The sequence below is a fragment of the Cebus imitator genome, unplaced genomic scaffold (assembly GCF_001604975.1).
Source record: "Cebus imitator isolate Cc_AM_T3 unplaced genomic scaffold, Cebus_imitator-1.0 Scaffold103, whole genome shotgun sequence".
Classification (NCBI taxonomy): domain Eukaryota; kingdom Metazoa; phylum Chordata; class Mammalia; order Primates; family Cebidae; genus Cebus; species Cebus imitator.
The window spans coordinates 3,180,423-3,199,275 of record NW_016107418.1 but is presented as its reverse complement, the minus strand read 5'-3'; the positions used below and the strand labels follow the sequence as shown (position 1 = coordinate 3,199,275).

General features: G+C 41.8%; 1 protein-coding gene across 1 annotated transcript in view; it reads right to left on the bottom strand.

The window, feature by feature from the left end:
• Nucleotides 1-18,853, bottom strand: part of FLT3 (fms related receptor tyrosine kinase 3) — a 101,642-nt gene that overhangs the window by 66,112 nt on the left and 16,677 nt on the right. The window contains exon 2 of the mRNA XM_037741704.1: nucleotides 3,004-3,122. Within this exon, the coding sequence (XP_037597632.1) occupies nucleotides 3,004-3,122 (119 nt within the window). The remainder of the gene's footprint in view (nucleotides 1-3,003; nucleotides 3,123-18,853) is intronic.

Here is an 18,853-nt window from a genome sequence, read left to right as displayed (position 1 = left end):
AAAAAAAATAGTTAATTTTTTCAAGATAAAAATATGTCTGACTCTTCCTACTTCTTTAGACAATGGCATCCCTAGAATATCAAAATATGGTTCATCACACTATTTTAACTTAATAAAAATAGTTTTAAAAAAAAAACAAAAAAAACACCTAAATGTGTGCAGCTATTTTCTTACATCGAAAAGACACAAAAAGTTTAAAACATCATAGCAAATATTAAAATTATTTTGCCCACATTGAAATATTATGTATGCAAAATGCCTTAATTATTAACAAGTTGACGTGTTATGATACCAATACTTATTGAAAAATTAACACCCAACATGATTCTGGCATGAAAAAAAAAATCATGTACTTTTTTTTTTTTTTGAGACGGAGTTTCACTCTTGTTGCCCAGGCTGGAATGCAATGACACGATCTCGGCTCACCGCAACCTCCACCTCCCAGGTTCAAGCAATTCTCCTGCCTCAGCCTCTTGAGTAGCTGGGACTGCAGGCACGCGCCACCACGCCCAGCTAATTTTTGTATTTTTAGTAGAGACGGGGTTTCACCATGCTGACCAGGATGGTCTCGATCTCTTGACCTTGTGATCCACCCACCTCGGCCTCTGGAAGTGCTGAGATTATAGGCGTGAGCCACTGTGCCCAGCATTTTTTTTTTTTTAAATTTGTGGTTTCTTTTTTTATTTTAATGTCTTTTATTTTTATTTTTATTTTTTTATTTTATTTTTTTTAGAGACAAGGTTTCACCATGTTGACAGGCCAGGGTGGTCTCAATCTCTTGACCTTGTGATAGGCCCGCCTCAGCCTCCCAAAGTGCTGGGATTACAGGCGTGAGCCACCGTGCCCGGCCTCCATGTACTTCTTTATATTCATGTAGAATGTTGTTATGGAAACTTGTTTCATGCTATTTTTCAAACTTCAGAATATAATATATCTGACTCATGTGGGGGGAGGGTCAGGTCATCATGTCATATATTTCTGTGTTATACCTATGTAAAAGAAAAAAGGGTGACTATGTATTTGTATGAACCCTCAGCTGGAAATGTCTGAGGAGTTGGCTAATTTATGTGCATTTTTTGTTGTATGTAGATTTCTACTTTTTTTTTTTTTTGAGATAGACGTCTCACTCTGTTTCCCAGGCTGGTGTGCAAACTTGTGCGGCAATCTTGGCTCACTGTAACCTCTGCCTCCCTCACTCAGGTGATCCTTCCGCCTCAGCCTCACAAGAAGCTGGGACCACAAGTGCGTGCCACCATGGCCAGTTAATTTTGTTGTTGTCGTTGCTGTATTTTTGATAGAAACAGGGTTTCACTATGTTCCTCAGGCTGGTCTCAAACTCCTGAGCCCAAGCGATCAGCCCACCTTGGCCTTCCAAAGTGCTAGGATTACAGGTGTGAGCCACCATACCTGGATTTCTGCTATTTTCAGTTCTCCATCACTTAAGCTTCCCTTGAATAAATTTACTAAATATATGTTTTTAAAATAGAGGGGTGGGAATAGCGTAAGAGAGGAGTAATGAAAAACAAGATGAATAGCGTAAAAGAGAAGAGTAATGGAAAACAAGGTCAGAACTTGAAGGAGCCAGAGCCAGATTACTGAGCAATCTCATTATCGGTCTAAGTAATAGGAAATCACAGAGGGTTGAGAGCCAGGCAGTGAAGGATGTGCCTGATTCAGAGAGGCTGGCCCAGCAGCTATCTCTGAAATGAACTGTATGCAGGAAGAGGCCACTTAAGATATCACTGTGATTATGAGGGAGTTAACGAGAGCTTGAATTAGGGAAGTGGCAGTGAGACTAGAGAATATGAGATGATTACATGAGAACTGCTGAAGGGAGTCGACAACACTTGGTAACTGACTGAACGTGAAAGTAGTAGAAAGAAAGTAGTCCAACGTGATGCTGAGCTTCAAAGCCTGAGAACTAGATAGGGGCATAAATAGAAATCAATTAATACAAGAATAAGGGCAGGCTTGGAGAAATAGAAATGAAATAAAATAAATGATATAGGTGGATTTCGATGTGCAAATGGAAAATCTACCTACATACTAGGGGCAGCTGGAAATGAGAAATTCAGGCTTGGGAGAAAAGCCTGGATTCTCTTTAAGGTGAAAAGAACATACAGTCAGCCCTCTGTTACCATGGGTTCTGCATCCGAGGATACAACCAACCACAGACTGAAAACATTCCGGAAAAAAAATGGGGCTGCATCTGTACTGAACATGTACCGACTTTTTTCCCTTGTCATTATTCCCTCAACAATAGGTATAACCACTATTCACATAGTTGTTTAGGTATTATAAAGCATTTACATTGAATTAGGTGTTATAAGTAATATAGAGATAATTTTAAAAGTATAGGGGAGGGTCAGGCATGGTGGCTCAGGACTGCAATCCCAGCACTTTGGGAGGCTGAGGTGTGAGGATCAGTTGAGCCCGGGAGTTCAAGATCAGCCTGGGCAACAGAGTGGGACTCTGTCTCTGAAAAAAAAAGCCAGGTGTGGTGTCTGTCATGTGCCTTTAGTGCCAGCTAGTCAGGAGGCTGAAGTGGGAGGATTGCTTGAGCCTGGGAGGTTGAGGTTGCAGTGAGCCGTGATCATGCTACTACACTTCAGCCTGGTGGACAGAATGAGACCCTATCTCAAAAATACATAGAATGTGCATAGGTTACATGCAAATACTGAGCCATTTTATATCAGGGACTTGAATATCCATGGATTTTGGTATTAATGGGAGTCTTGGAACCAATCCCCCTGTATACCAATGGACGACTCTACTCATTACTTCTTCATGCTGGTTGTCAATCAGTGTCCTTCCTAAATCCTCATATGAAGAACATGGTTCTTGAAGGAATGGAGTATAGATGCTCTATTGGTACCAGGTGTGAGAACATAATATACTTAAATGCATAAGGAGAAGCCCATTTAGCCATGGAAGGCTTCAATAACTACAAATTATGGTCTCTAGAGAAAAGCAGCTAAAGGTATAATTTTAATGTTACTTTACCATGGGATATGATGACTTCCCCACTGATGAATCATTGTTCTGATGATTGATTAAAACACACTTGATCACAGGCAGATCTTGATTTGTAATAGTCCCAGATATCATTGCAGAGAAAACAACTGTAAAACAAAACAAAAATGATAATGTCGATACATGCACACCTTAAAAAGAAAACGTGTATTTATCTCACAACCAAACAACAAAACAAAACGTAATCAGAGGAAATTGGCCACTATGAAAGCATGTAGGAAATTGGATTTCATGCAAGTTTAGTCTACTTTAAATCAGGAGCAGAGGTACTTAGAGCAGGGCTGTCCAATAAGCAGACTGCAGTGATAGAAATGTTCTATACCTGTGCTGTCCAATATGATAGTCACTGACTACATGTGGCTCTTAAGCTTTTGAAATGAGGTGGGTTTGGCTGGGTGTGGTGGCTCACACCTGTAATCTCATCACTTTGGGAGGCTGAGGCAGGCAGATTACTTTAGGTCAGGAGTTCGAGAACAGCCTGGCCAACATGGCGAAACCCCGTCTCTACTAAAAATACAAAATTAGCCAGGCATGGTGGTGCATGCCTGTAATCCCAGCTACTCAGGAGGCTGAGGCAGGAGAATCACCTGAACCCAGAAGGCAGAGGTTGCAGTGAGCAGAGATAATGGCATTGCACTCCAGCCTGGGCAACAAGAGCAAAACTCTGTCTCAAAAAATAAAAATTAAAATTAAAAAATGAAATAAGGTTAGTTTTGACTGAGGACCTGATTATTTGTATACATGATATTCTTTTCACTTTGGCCGCCCAAAGTGCTGGGATTACAGGTGTGAACCACTGTCCCCAGCCAAGATTATTCTCTTAACAAATTTGCTTATCTCTTTAAAAGCATTTTTTGGCTGGGTGTGGTGGCTCATGTCTGTAATCCAAGCCCTTTGGGAGACTGAGGTGGGCGGATTGCTTCAGGCCAGGAGTTTGAGACCAGCCTACGAAATACAATAAAATCATGTCTCTAAAATTTTTTTTTAATTAACTGGGCATAATGGTGTGCTCCTGTAGTCCCAGCTACTCAGAAGGCTGAGGTAGGAGAGGATCGCTCAGGCATGGGATGTTGAGGCTGCAGTGAGATGTGATTGCACCATTGCGATCCAGCCCCTGGGTGACAGAGTGAGACTTCATCTCTTAAAAAAAAAAAAAAAAAGGAATTTTTTAACTGTCACTTGAGTGGTCTGTAGATAGTTGACAAGAGGTAACATATGTGTTCACCCATCTTTGTAAACTTGTAACCTGAGACAGTCTCAGAAAGTAACTTTTCCTGTTCTATTCTTTAATGTTTTTTCTCGCGTCTTTAAAAAAATAATTAAAAAATTATTTTACAAGTATAATTAGCTTATAATAAATTGTGTACATTAAAAGTATACAATGTGAAAAAAAAAGTATGCAATGTAGTCGCTGGGCGCAGTGGCTCATGCCTGTAATCCCAGCACTTTGGGAGGCCAAGGCAGGCGGATCATGAGGTCAAGAGATTGAGACTGTCCTGGCCGTGGTGAAACTCGATCTCTACTAAAATACAAAAAGTTAGCTGGGCATGGTGGTGTGTGCCTGTAGTCCCAGCTACTCGGGAGGCTGAGGCAGGAGAATCCCTTGAACCCGGGAGGCAGAGGTTGCAGTGAGCTTGGTTTGGTCCCTTCCCTTCCGGCTTGGTGACAGAGTAAGAGTCCATCTCAAAAAAAAAAAAAAAAAAAAGAAAGAGTATACAATTTAGTAAATTCATGCATATCTATAAAACCATCACCATAATCAGAATAATGAATTTAAGGATGGGCATGGTACTCACATCTGTAATCCAGCACTTTGGGAAACCAAGGTGGGAAGATCACTTGAGACCAGGACTTAGAGACCAGGCTACAAGACAGAGTGAAACCCAATTTCTACAAAAATTAGTTTTTAAAACATTAGCCAAATGTGATGGCACGAGCCTGTAGTCTCAGCTACTTGGGAGGCTGAGGTGGGAGGATAGCTTAAGGCCAGGAGTTTGAAGCTGCAGTGAGCTATGATCGCACTTCTGCATTCCAGCCTGGGCAAAAGAACCAGATCCTGTCTCTAAAACAAAAAAACAATTTTTTTTTAAAGAAAGCAAACTTGGCCGGGCGCGGTGGCTCAAGCCTGTAATCCCAGCACTTTGGGAGGTCGAGGCGGGTGGATCACGAGGTCAAGAGATCGAGACCATCCTGGTCAACATGGTGAAACCCCGTCTCTACTAAAAATACAAAACATTAGCTGGGCATGGTGGTGCGTGCCTGTAATCCCAGCTACTCAGGAGGCTGAGGCAGGAGAATTGCCCGAACCCAGGAGGTGGAGGTTGCGGTGAGCCGAGATCGCGCCATTGCACTCCAGCCTGGGTAACAAGAGCAAAACTCCGTCTCAAAAAAAAAAAAGAAAGAAAGAAAGAAAGAAAGCAAACTTATCCATCACTCCCAGGTTTCCTCATAAAGATTTGATATCACACCCTCCTACCAACCCCATTCCCCTACACCCAAGCCACCTCAAATCTGGTTTCTGGTCACTATAGACTAGTTTGCATTTTCTAAAATTTCACACAAATGGAATCACACGGTATGAACTGTTTTTTTATAGGATGGGTGGTCTGGCTTCTTTCGCTCTACATTTTTTTTGATATTTGTCCATACTGTAGTAGATATCAGCAGTTCATTCATTAATTTCCGAGTAGTAATCTGTTGTATAGATATAAACACAATGTTTTAATGTATTCATCTATGGACAGACATGGGCTGTCTCCACTTTTGCTCTTACTGATAAAGCTGCTATTTCTATAAAAGTCTTAATATGGACATACACTTTCATTTCTCTTGGGTAAATACTAAGGAGTTGAATGCCTAGGTTATATGGTAGGTGTATGTATAACTTTTTGAGAATGTGCCCAACTGTTTTCCAAAGAGGTTAGAGCTTTCATATTTCCATTCACAGTGTATGGAATTCCAGTTGCATCATATCTTGCTAACACTTGGTGTGATGAGACTTAAAAATTTTGGCCTTTCTAATAAGTGTGTTGTATCTCATTGTGGTTTTATTTATTTTTGTTTTTTATTTTCTGAGACAGGGTCTCGCTCTGTCACTCAGGTTGGAGTATAATGGCATGACCAGGGCTGACTGCAGCCTCAACCTCCTGGGCTCAAGCCATCCTCCTGCCTTAGCTTCCTGAGTAGCTGAGACAACCTGTGCCCACCACCGTAACTGGCTAATTTAATTTTTGTATTTTTCGCCCAGGCTGGTCTTGAACTCCTGGACTTAAATCATCTGCCCGTCTTGACCTCCCAAAGTGCTGGGATTACAGGCATCAGCCACTGCACCCAGCCCTCTTTGTGGTTTTAATTTGTATTTTCCTCCTGACTAATGAACACTGAACATCCATTTAGGTGATGCCATTACATTTCATAACCCCTTTGGTGGTGTGTCTGTTCACAGCTTTTGCCCAAATCAAATCATTTAAAAAATTATTGAGTATTTTATAATTCACAAAAATATATACTTACGGAGTATAGTGTGATGTTTTAATATATACATACATTGTGGAATGATTAAATCAAGCGAATTAACATATACATCATCATGGTTTTGATTTAAATTGCCCTAATGATTAGTGATATTGAGCATTTTTTCATATATTTCTTGGCCATTTGTAAACAAGAAGGTATGTATCTTTCTTTCTTTCTTTCTTTTTTTTTGGAGGCAGAGTCTCACTCTGTTGCCCAGGCTGGAGTGCAGTGGCTATTCACAGGCACAATCCCATTACTGATCAGCATGGGAGTTTTGACCTGCTCTGTTTCTGACCTGGGCCGGTTCACCCCTCCTTAGGCAACCTGGTGGTTCCCCACTCCCAGGAGGTCACCAGATGGATGCTGAACTTAGTGCGGACACCCAATCAGCATAGCGCACTACAGCCCAGAACTCCTGGGCTCAAGCGATCCTCCCACCTCAGCCTCCTGAGTAGCTGGGACTACAGGCACATGCCACCACACCCAGTGGTATGTTTATTTCAAAGTAGTTAAAAAACAGGACTTGAAATATTCCCAACACATAGAAATGATAAATATTTAAAGTGATGATTACATCAAATACTCTAAGGTGGTGCTTACACATTCTATGCATGTCACAAAACATCATATGTACCCCATAAATATGTAAAATATTGTGTACCAATAAAAAATAGATGCATCACAAGGCTGGTTGCAATGGCTTACACCTGTACTCTCAGCACTTTGGAAGGCCAAGGCAGGCAGATCACTTGAGATCGGGAGTTCAAGACTAGCCTGGCCAACATGGTGAAACCCCATCTCTACTAAAAATACAAAAATTAACCAGGCGTAGTGGTGCACGCCTATAGTCCCAGCTACTCAAGAGGCTTAGACAGGAGAATCGCTTGACCCTGGGAGGTGGAGGCTGCAGTGAGCTGAGATTGTGCCATTGAACTCCAGCCTGGGTGACAAGAGTGAAACTCCGTCTCAAAAAAAAAAAAAATGGATGCATCACTTCATGTACTTATTTTCTCATACTGAGACATCTAAAATCTACTCTCTTAGCTATTTTCTTTTTATTTATTTATTTATTTTTGAGACGTTGCCTCATTCTGTCACCCAGGCTGGAGTGCAGTGGGGCCATCTTGGCTGGCTGCAACCTCTGCCTCCTAGTCTCCAGTGACCCTCCTGCCTCAGCCTCCCGGGTGGCTGGGATTACAGGCATACACCACCACACTAGGCTAATTTTTTGTATTTTTAGTAGAAATGGGGTTTCACCATGTTGACCAGGCTGGTCTCAAACTCCTGACCTCGTGATCCACCTGCCTTAGCCTCCCAAAGTGCTAGGATTATAGGCATGAGCCACTGCACCTGGTCTCTCTTAGCAATTTTCTCATAAACAATGCATTTTAAAACTATGAACATCTTGACATTTATTTATTCATCCATCCATGCAATTAACAAATAATGAGTACCTACAGTGGCCCCAAAAAGAGAAAATATATTACAAACTATAATCAAATGCTGATGTTTATTTTATTTCATTTTATACAATACATTTGCCTTCTCCAGAGGGACAGAACCAATAGGATACATATATTTCATATATGTACAAAAGGGAATTTATTAGAGAGAATTGGCTCACATAATTATAAAGGCGAAGTCCCGGGACAGGCTGTCTGCAAGCCAGGAAATGAGAAAAGCCAGTAATGTGGCTCAGTACATGTTCAAAATCTTCAAAACCAAGGAAGCCAACAATGCCACCCCCAGTCTGAGGCCAAAGGCCTCAGGGCACCCAGTGGGCTCTTGGTGCAAGTGCCAGAGTCCAGCAGTCAAAGAAGCACAGTCTAATGTCCAAAGGCAGGAGGAGAAAAGGGATCCTGCTCCAGAAGGGAGAGAGAAGGCAGTGTTTGTAGCATGAGTGAGGGCTGTAATCCCAGCACTTTGGGAGGCCAAGGTGGAAGGATTGCTTGAGCCCAGGAGTTCGAGACCTGCCTGGACAACACAGTGAAACTCTGTCTCTATAAAAAACACAAAAATTAGTCAGGCGTGGTAACATGTATCTGTAGGCACAGCTTCTCAGGAGGCTGAGGTGGGAGGATCACCTTAGCCTGGGGAGGTCAAGTCTGCAGTGAGCTGTGATAATGCCACTGCAATGCAGCTTGGGTGACAGAGTGAGAGCCTGTCTCTGGGTGACAGCGTGAGAGGAAGGAAGGAAAGAAAGAAGGAAGGAAGGAAGGAAGGAAGGAAGGAAGGAAGGAAGGAAGGAAGGAAGGAGGGAAGGAAGGAAGACAGATTTATTTATTTGCCTCACAGTTCTTTTTTTTTTTTTTTTTTAGAGAGTCTTGTTCTGTCACCAGGCACCAGGCACCAGGCTGGAGTGCAGTGGTGCAATCTCAGCTCACTGCAACCTTCGCCTCCTGGGTTCAAGCAATTCTCCTGCCTCAGCCTCCCAAGTAGCTGGGACTACAGGCGCGTGCCACTACGCCCAGCTAATTTTTGTATTTTTAATAGAGACGGGGTTTCACCATGTTGGCCAGGATGGTCTCGATCTCTTGACCTTGTCACCTGCCCACCTTGGCCTCGCAAAGTGCTGGGATTACAGGCATGAGCCACCGCGACCAGCTATTTGGCTCACAGTTCTGTCATACATGTGAGAAGCATGATGCTGGCATCTGCTTCTGGTGAGGAACTCAGGAAGTTTCATATTTTAGTCTGTTTTCACACTGCTGATAAAAAACATACCCGTCTGGGAAGAAAAAGAGGTTTAATTGGACTTGCAGCTCCACATGGCTGGGGAGGCCTGAGAATCATGGTGGGAGGTGAAAGCAACTTCTTACATGGTGGCAGCAAGAGAAAAATTAGAAAGATGCAAAAGCAGACCCCCGATAAACCCATCAGATCTCGCAAGACTTACTCACTATCAAGAGAATTGCACAGGAAAGTCCGGCCCTTATGATTCAATTACCTCCCCCTGGGTCCCTCCCACAACAGGTGGGAATTCTGGGAGATACAATTCAAGTGGAGATTTGAGTGGGGACACAACCAAACCATATCATTCTACCCCTGGCCCCTTCAAATCTCATGCCCTCATATTTTAACTCATGTCAGCATTAACCCCAAAGCCCACAGTCCAAAGTCTTATCTAAGATGAGCAAGTTCCTTCCACCTATGAGCCTGTAAAATCAAAAGCAAGTTAGTTACTTCTTAGATACAATGGGGGTACAGGCACTGGGTAAATACAGCTATTACAAATGGGAGACACTGGCCAAAACAAAGGGGTTACAGGGCCCATGCAAGTCTGAAATCCAGTGGGACAGTCAAATTTGAAGCTCCAGAATGATCTTTGACTCCAGGTCTCACATCCAGGTCACGCTGATCCAAGAGATGGGTTCTCATGGTCTTGGGCAGCTCCGCCCGTGTGGCTTTGCAGGGTACAGCCTCCCTCCTGGCTGCTTTCAGGGGCTGGCATTGAGGGTCTGCAGCTTTTCTAGGTACACGGTGCAAGCTGTCTGTGGATCGACCATTCTGGAGTCTGGAAGACAGTGGCCCTCTTCTCATAGGTCCAGTAGGAACTGTCCCAGTAGGAACTCCGTGTGGGGGTTCCGATCCTATATTTTTCCTCCGCACTGCCCTAGCAGTGGGTTCTTCATGGGGGCCCCACCCCTGCAGCAAACTTTTGCCTGTGCATGCAGGCATTTCCATACATCTTCTGAAATCTAGGCAGAGGTTCCCAAACCTCAATTCCTGACTTCTGTGTACCCACCGGCTCAACACCATGTGGAAGCTGCCAAGACTCTGGGCTTCAACCCTCTGAAACCACAGCCTGAGCTGTCCATTGGCATCTTTCAGCCATGGCTGGAACTGCTGAGACACAGGGCACCAAGTCCCTAGGCTGCACACAGCATAGGGACCCTGGGCTCAGCCTACGAAACCAGTCTTTTCTCCTGGGCTTCTCTCCAGTTTGTGATGGGAGGGGCTGCTGTGAAGGTCTTTTACATGGTCTGGAGACATTTTCCCCACTGACTTGGAGATTAACATTAGACTCCTTGCAACTTAGGCAGATTTCTGCAGCAGCTTGAATTTTCCCCCTAAAAAGGGATTTTTCTTTTCTATTGCATAGTCAGGCTGCAAATTTTCCCAACTTTTATGCTCTGCTTCCCTTATAAAACCTAATGCCTTTAAAAGTACCCAAGTCATCTCTTGAATGCTTTGCTGCTTAGAAATTTCTTCTGCCAGATACCCTAAATCATCTTTCTCAAGTTCCAAGCTCCACAGATCTCTAGAGCAGAGGCCAAATGCCGCCAGTCTCTGCTAAAACATAACAAGAGTTGTCACCTTTGCTCCAGTTCCTCACCTCCATCGGAGACCACCTCAGCCTGGACCTTATTGTTCATATCACTGTCAGCATTTTTGCCAAAGCCATTCAACAAGTCTCTAGGAGGCTCCAAAACTTTCCCACATTTTCTATCTTCTTCTGAGCCCTCCAAACTGTTCCAACTTCTGCCCGTTACCCAGTTCCAAAGTCGCTTCCACATTTTCAGATATCTTTTCAGCAACGCCCACTCTACTGGTACCAATTTACTATATTAGTCCGTTTTCACACTGCTGATAAAAATATACCCAAGACTGGGAAGAAAAAGAGGCTTAATTGGACCTATAGTTCCACATGGCTGGGGAGGTTTCAGAATCATGGCAGGAGGCGAAAGGTACTTCTTATGTGGTGGTGGCAAGAGAAAAATGAGGAAGAAGTAAAACTCCTGATAAACCCATCAGATTTTGTGAGACTTACTCACTATCACAAGAATAGCATGGGAAAGACCAGCCCTCATGATTCAATTACCCCGCCCCAGGTCCCTCCCACAACACATGGGAATTCTGGAGGATACAATTCAAGTTGAGATTTGGGTGAGGACACAGAAAAAACATATCACTTCCACTCGTGACAGAAGGCAAAGGGGAGCAGACATCATATGGTGAGAAAGGAAGGAAGAGAGAAAAGGTGAACGCCAGGCTCATTTTCACAGTCAGGTCTTGTAGGAACTAATAGAATGAGAACTCACTCATTCCCACAGGATGACATCAAGTCATTCATGAGGGGTCCACCCCCAGGACCCAAACGCCTCCCACTAGGCTCTATCTAAAATGTTAGGGATCTGGCTGTGTGTGGTGGCTCATGCCTGTACTCCCAGCACTTGGGAGCACAAGGCAGAGAGGAGAAATGACCTGAGATCAGGAGTTCGAGACCAGTCCGGCCAACATGGTGAAACCCCATCTCTACTAAAAATACAAAAATTAGCTGGGCATCATGGTGCATGCCTGCAATCCTAGCTACTCGGGAGGCTGAGGCACCAGAATCACTCGAGCACAGGAGGTGCAGGTTGCAGTTAGTGGAGACTGTACCACTGCACTCCAGCCTGAGTGAGAGAGAGAGAGAGACTCTGCCTCAAAAGCTAAATAAATAAATAAAACATTAGGGGTCAAATTTCAACATGAGATTTGGAGCAAAAAATATCCAAACTATATCAACATTTTTTTTTTTTTAAAGATGGGGTTTCACCATGTTGGTCAGGCTGGTCTTGAACCCCCGACCTCAGCTCATCTGCCCACCTTGGCCTCCAAAGTGCTTGGATTACAGGCGTGAGCCACCATGCCCGGCCTTATATCAACATTATTATCAGCTACAGTCATCATGCTGTACAAGAGATATCCAGAACTTATTCCTCCTAACTGAAACTTTGTATTATTGAGTTTTGAGAGTTTAAAATTATATATATTCTGGATACAAGTCCTTTGTCACTTATGTAATTGGCAAATATTTTCTGCCAGTCTGTGGCTTGTTTTTAGAAGATCAGAACTTTTTAATCTTGAAGACGTCCAATTTATCAATTTTTCTTTTATAGATCATGCTTTTGGCCTTGTATCTAAAAAATCTTCACCTAATCTCAAATCAGAAAGGTTTTCTCCTAGAAGTCATATAGTTTTATGTTTTACATTTAGTTTTACATTTAGGTCTATAATCTATATTGAGTTAACTTTTCATACTTCATGACATATGGATCAAAGTTTTGCATATGAATATGCCATTGTTCCAGTACCATTTGTTGGAAGACTGATTTCTCCACTGAATTACCTTTACAACTTTATAAAAAATAAATTGACCATATATTTTTGGTCAATTTCTAGATCGCTAATTGCTGCACTGTTCCATTAATCTGTCTGTCTACCTGGAGGCCAATTCCACATTGTCTTGGTTACTATTGCTTTATAATAAGCCTTGGAATCTACTATAAATTCTCTAACTTGTTCTTCTCTAGAGTTGTGTCAGATACTCTAGTTCTGTTACATTTCCATATGAATTTTAGAATCAGTTTGTCAGTTTCTGCAAAAAGGTCTACAGGGATTTTAAAAGGAATTTCATTGATTTGCTAGATCAATTTGGATAAAATGGACATTATAACAATATTGAGTTTTCTAATACATAAACATGGCATATCACTCCTTTTAATTGGATCTTATTTAATTTCTCTTACCAATGTTTTACAGTTTTCAGTATGGTTCTTGTCCATCTTTCTCCCTGTTTCATATTTTTGGATACTATTTTGGTATTTTTCCCTTCAATTTCTGATTGTTAGTTGCTAGGATATAGAAAGACAATTTTTTTCCACACTGATAGTACATCCTGCAAACTTACAGAACTCACTTATTAGTTGTAGTCACTTTTTGTAGGTTCTACAGAATTTTTTACACAGGTTATCAGGTTGTCTGCAAATAAAGACAGTTTTACATATTCCTTTTCAATCTGATACCTTTCATTTCTTTTTCATGTCTTCATACATTGGCTAGAATCTCCAGCATAAAGCTGAATTTAAAAAGTGAGAGTGGATATCCTTGCCTTGTTTCTGATCTTAGGAAAAATATTTGTTCTTTTACTATTAAGTGTAATGTTAGCTATTGGATTTTAACAGATATTCTTAATTATAGTTTGAGGAAGATAAGTTTTTTTCTCTTTTATGATTTTTCTTTTTGAGACAGTCTTGCTCTGTCGCCCAGCCTGGAGTGCAGTGGCATGATATAGGTTCACTGCAACCCCCGCCTCCTGGGTTCAAGCGATTCTCATGCCTTAGCCTCTGAGTAGCTGGGATTACAGGCACCTGCCACCATGTCCGGTTAATTTTTAATAGAGACATGGTTTCACCATGTTGGCCAGGTTGGTCTTGAATTCCTGATCTCAGATGATCTGCCTAACTTGCCCTCCCAAAGTACTGGAATTACAGGCGTGACCACCATGCCTGGCCTACTTTGATGCTTACAGGCAGGGTCTTGCTCTGTCACCCAGGCTTGAGTGCAGTGGGATTATCATAGCTCACTCCAACTCTGAACTCCTGGGCTCAAACAGTTTTCCCACCTCAGCTGCCCAAGTACCTAGGACTACGGGCACATGCCACCACACTCAGTTAATTTAAGAAAAAATTGTTTAAGGGGAACATCACACACTGGGGTCTGTTGGGGGGAAATAGGTGAGGGACAGCCGGGGGTGGGGAGTTGGGGAGAGACAGCATGGGGAGAAATGCCAGATACAGGTGAAGGGGAGGAAGGCAGCAAATCACGCTGCCATGTGTGTACCTATGCAACAATCTTGCATGTTCTTCACAGGTAACCCAAAACCTAAAATGCAATAAAAATAAATAAATAAATAAATAAATAATTGTTCAAATTTTTGTAGAGATGGGGTCTTGCTATGTTGCCAAGGCTGGTCTCAAACTCCTGTCCTCAAGCAATCCCCAGCCTCATCCCGCCAAATCACTGGAATTATAGGCATGGGCCACTGTGCCCAGCCTTTTATTTATCATTGAATTCAATTTGTTAAAATATTACTAAGGATTGTTGCATTTACATCATAGCAGTTACTGATCTATACTCTTCTTTTAAACTTCGTCTGGTTTTGGTATTAGAGTAATGCTGGCTTCATAGAATGAGTTGAGAAGTGTCACCTCTTCAATTTTCTGGAAGAGTCTGTATAGAATTGGTTTTATTTCTTCTTTAAATGTTTGGTGGATTTCCCAGTGAGAGTCATCTGCTCCAATAATTTTCATTGTGAGAATATTTTTAAGTACAGATTAAATTGCTTTATTATAACATTTCTTAGGTTATCAATTATTCTTGAATGAGCATTGGTAGTACGTCTTTTAAATTTTTTCCATTAATCAAAGTTGTCAAATTATAGGTATAAAGTTGTTAATAATATTTCCATATTAACCTTTTAATATCTGTAGATTATGTAGTGATACTACTTTCATTCCTGATATTGGCAATTTGTGTCTTCTCTCTTTTTTTTCTGATCAGTTTGGCTAGAGGTTTACTAATTTTATTGATCTTTTATTGTTCTTAGTTGCACCAATTTTCTCTAATTTTTTTCTCTCTCTTCTTTTTCTTTTATTTTTCACTCTGATGATTATTACTGTGTTTTCTTTCTTTTGCTTACTTTTTTTTTTTCTTTTCAAAGAAATGATGTTTTGCTGTGTTGCCTTGGCTGGAGTTGAACCCTTGGGCTCAAATGATCCTCCCAGGTCAGCCTCCCAACTAGCAAGGACTACAGACATAGGCCACCATGCCTCGCTAATTGTTGTTTTTTTTTTTTTTTTTTTAAGTCTTGCTATGTTACCCAGGTTGGTCTCAAACTCTTGGCCTCAAGTGATCTTCCCACTTCAGCCTCCAAAAATGCTGGGATTATAGGCACAAGCTACTGTAATGGTCTCTTTCTGTTATTAATTTTAATTTATTAATTGTATTATTTTACAAAAATGTCCTGTGGGCATTAATTTGGTTTGTTTGTTTTTCGCTTTGAGTCTCACTCATCACCCAGGGTGGACTGCAGTGGTGCAATCACAGCGCACTGCCACCTCAAATTCCCTGGGCTCAGGTGATCCTCTCACCTCAGCCTCCTGAGTAGCTGGGAGTACAGGCAAATGCCACCAATTATTTTTCCTATTTTTTGTAGAGATGGGGTATTGTCATGTTGCCCAGGCTGAAATTTTAATTTAGTGCCATTGTAGTCAGAATATATACTTTGTATGTCTTGAATATTTAAAAATTTACTGAAACTTGTTTTATGGTTCAGAATATACCTTGGTAAGTGTGCACTTGAAAAGATGTGCAAGCCAGGTCTGTAGCTCACACCTGTAATCCCAGCACTTTGGGAGGCTGAGACGGGTGGATCACCTGAGATCAGGAGTTTGAGACCAGCCTGGCCAACATAGTGAAGCCCTGTTTCTACCAAAAATACAAAAAATTAGCGGGGCATAGTGGTGCATGCCTATAGTCCCAGCTACTTGGGAGGCTGAGGCAGAAGAATCGCTTGAGCCCAGGAGGTGGAGTTATAGTGAGCAAAGATTGTGCCACTGCACTCCAGCCTGGGCAACAGAGCGAGACTGTCTCAAAAAAAGGAAAAGAAAAGAAAAGAAAAGAACAAAGATGTGCATTTGACTATTGTGACTATTGTTAAGTGGAATTGTTCCGTAAATGTGATTAGGTCAAGTTGCTTGACAATGCTGTTCAAGTCTTCGACAGCCTACTTATTTATTTGTCCTTGTTCTATCAATTATTGAAAAAGAAGAGTCATACACTTTGAATATAATTGTGTATTTGTTGATTTCTCCTTGCAGTTCAATCAGATTTTGCCCCATGCATTTGCAAGTTCTGTTATGAGATGCATACATGTTTAGGATTTTGTGTCCTTTTGATGAATCAAGCCTTATCGCATTATGAAATGGCTCTTTGTTCTTAGCAATATTCTTTTCTCTGAAATGTGCTTTGTTTAATAGTATTATTAACTCTCTGGCTCTCTTTTGATTGGTGTTAGAATGGGATTTTTTCCCCCATCCATTTGCTTTTAACCTATTTGTGTCTTCATATTCAGGACTAGGGCTGGACACGGTGGCTCATGCCTGTAATCCAGTACTTTGGGAGGCCAACATGGGCAGACCACTTGAGCAAGGAGTTTGAGACCAGTCTGGGCAACATGGCAAGACCCCTTCTTTAAATAAAAAATTAAACTTAAAAAACACATCCAGGACTGGTTTCATTTAGGATGCATACAGTTGGGTCTTACGTTTTTTCTTTAGCCAAATCTGAAACTTCTGCCTTTTAAGTATGATATTTATATCATTTTAATTTACAGAAAGTATTGACATGATTAGATTTAAATCTACTATATTGTTCTTTGTTTTCCATTTGTCTCATATGTTTTTTATTCCCTTCTTCTCTTTTTTCTGCCTCCTTTGGGAATAACTGAGCTCTTTAAAAAATTATTCCACTTTATTTCCTTTTGTGGATTATTACCTATAAAGCTTTGTTTTGTTTTAGTAGTCGCTTTAAGGTTCATAATATACATGTTTACCATAACACGGTCTACCTTTAACTGATGTTAGATATTACTTCATAGCTGATACTAGAACCTTACACTGACATATTTCCATTTCATTTATGGTATTGCTGTCAGGCTTTGTGGTATTGCTGACACACACTGTACTTCTATATAAGTTATAAACCCTACAAGACATTATTATTATTATTATTATTGCTTTAAACAGTCAATTGTCAGCCGGGAACGGTGGCTTACACCTGTAATCCCAGCATTTTGGGAGGCCGAAGCAGGCAGAACATCTGAGGTCAGGAGTTGGAGACCAGCCTGACAAACATGGAGTAACCCCACCTCTACTAAAAGTACAAAAAATTAGCCGGGCGTGATGGCGCATTCCTGTAATCCCAGCTCAGGAGGCTGAGGCAGGAGAATTGCTTGAACCCAGGAGGCAGGGGTTGCGGTGAGCGAAGATCCTGCCATTGCACTCCAGCCTGGGCAACAAGAGTGAAACTCTGTCTCAAAAATAAAATAAAATAAAATAGTCAATTGTCTTGTAAAGGAATTTAAACAATAAGGAAAAAGTCTGTATTTACTCAAGTAGTTATACCGTTCCCACTATTTTTTGTTCCTTTGTGTGAATCCAGATTTCTTTTTTTTTTTTTTTTAAATAAGACGGGGTTTCACCATGTTGGTCAGGCAGGTCTTGAACTCCCCACCTCAGGTAATCCGCTCGCCTTGGCCTCCAAAGTGCTTGGATTACAGGCATGAGCCACCACGCCGGGCCCAGATTTTCATTTTGTATTATTTTCCTTCTGTCTGAAGAACGTGTGTGTGTGTGTAAGTGTGTGTGTATGTGTGTGTGAGAAGGAGTTTGCTTTGTCGCCTACGCTGAAGTGCAATGGTGAAATCTCTGCTCACTTCAACCTCTGCCTCCCAGGTTCAAGCAACATTCCTGCCTCAGCCTCCCAAGTAGCTGGGATTACAAGCTTGCACCATTAAATCCAGCTAATTTTTGTATTTTTAGTAGAGATGGGGTTCCACCATGCTGGCCAGGCTGGTCTTGAACTCCTGACCTCAAGGGATCCGCCCACCTCAGCCCCCCAAAGTGCTGGGATTGGAGGCATGAACCACTCTGCCCAGCTGTCTCAAGAAGTTTCTTTAACAATTCCTATTGTGTCAGTCTGGTAGTGATTGTTTCTTTCAGTTTTTGTACATCTGAAAAACTATTTGTTTCTCTTTATTTTTGAGAATTTTTAAAAAATATATAGAACTACACATTTATATTATTAGTTTTGCTCTGTTGCCCAGGTTGAAGTGCAGTGGCATGATCACAGCTCACTGCAGCCTTGAACTCCCAGGCTCTAGCAATCCTCTCACCTCAGCCTCTGCTTTGATTGCAAGGACACACCACCACACCTAGCTAATTCTTTTATTTTTTTGTAAAGACAGCGTCTTGCTATGTTGCCAAGGCTGGTCTTGAACTCCTGGCTTCAAGAAATCCTCCTGCCTCAGCTTCCCCAAGCATTCTTCAGTTGTTTTGTTTTGTTTTGTTTTTGAGACGGAGTTTCACTCTGTCACCAGGGCTGGAGTGCAGTGGTGTGATCTCTGCTTAATGCAACCTCCACCTCCCAGGCTCAAGCGATTCTCCTGCCTCAGCCTCCCAAGCAGCTGGAATTACAGGCACCCACCACTATACCCAGCTAATTTTCTGTATTTTCAGTGGAGAGGGGGTTTCACCATATTGGCCAGGCTGGTCTCAAACTCCTGACCTTGTGATTCGCCCTCCTCAGCCTCCCAAAGTGCTAGGATTACAGGCGTGAGCCACTGCACCTGGCCCATTCTGCAGTTCTTAAAAGATGTTGCAGTGTTTCTTCACTCTCTTTAGACTTACCTCATTCATGACAAGAAGTCTGCCAAATGAATGTATCTTTTTTCTCTGGATGCTTTTTTTTTTTTTTTTTT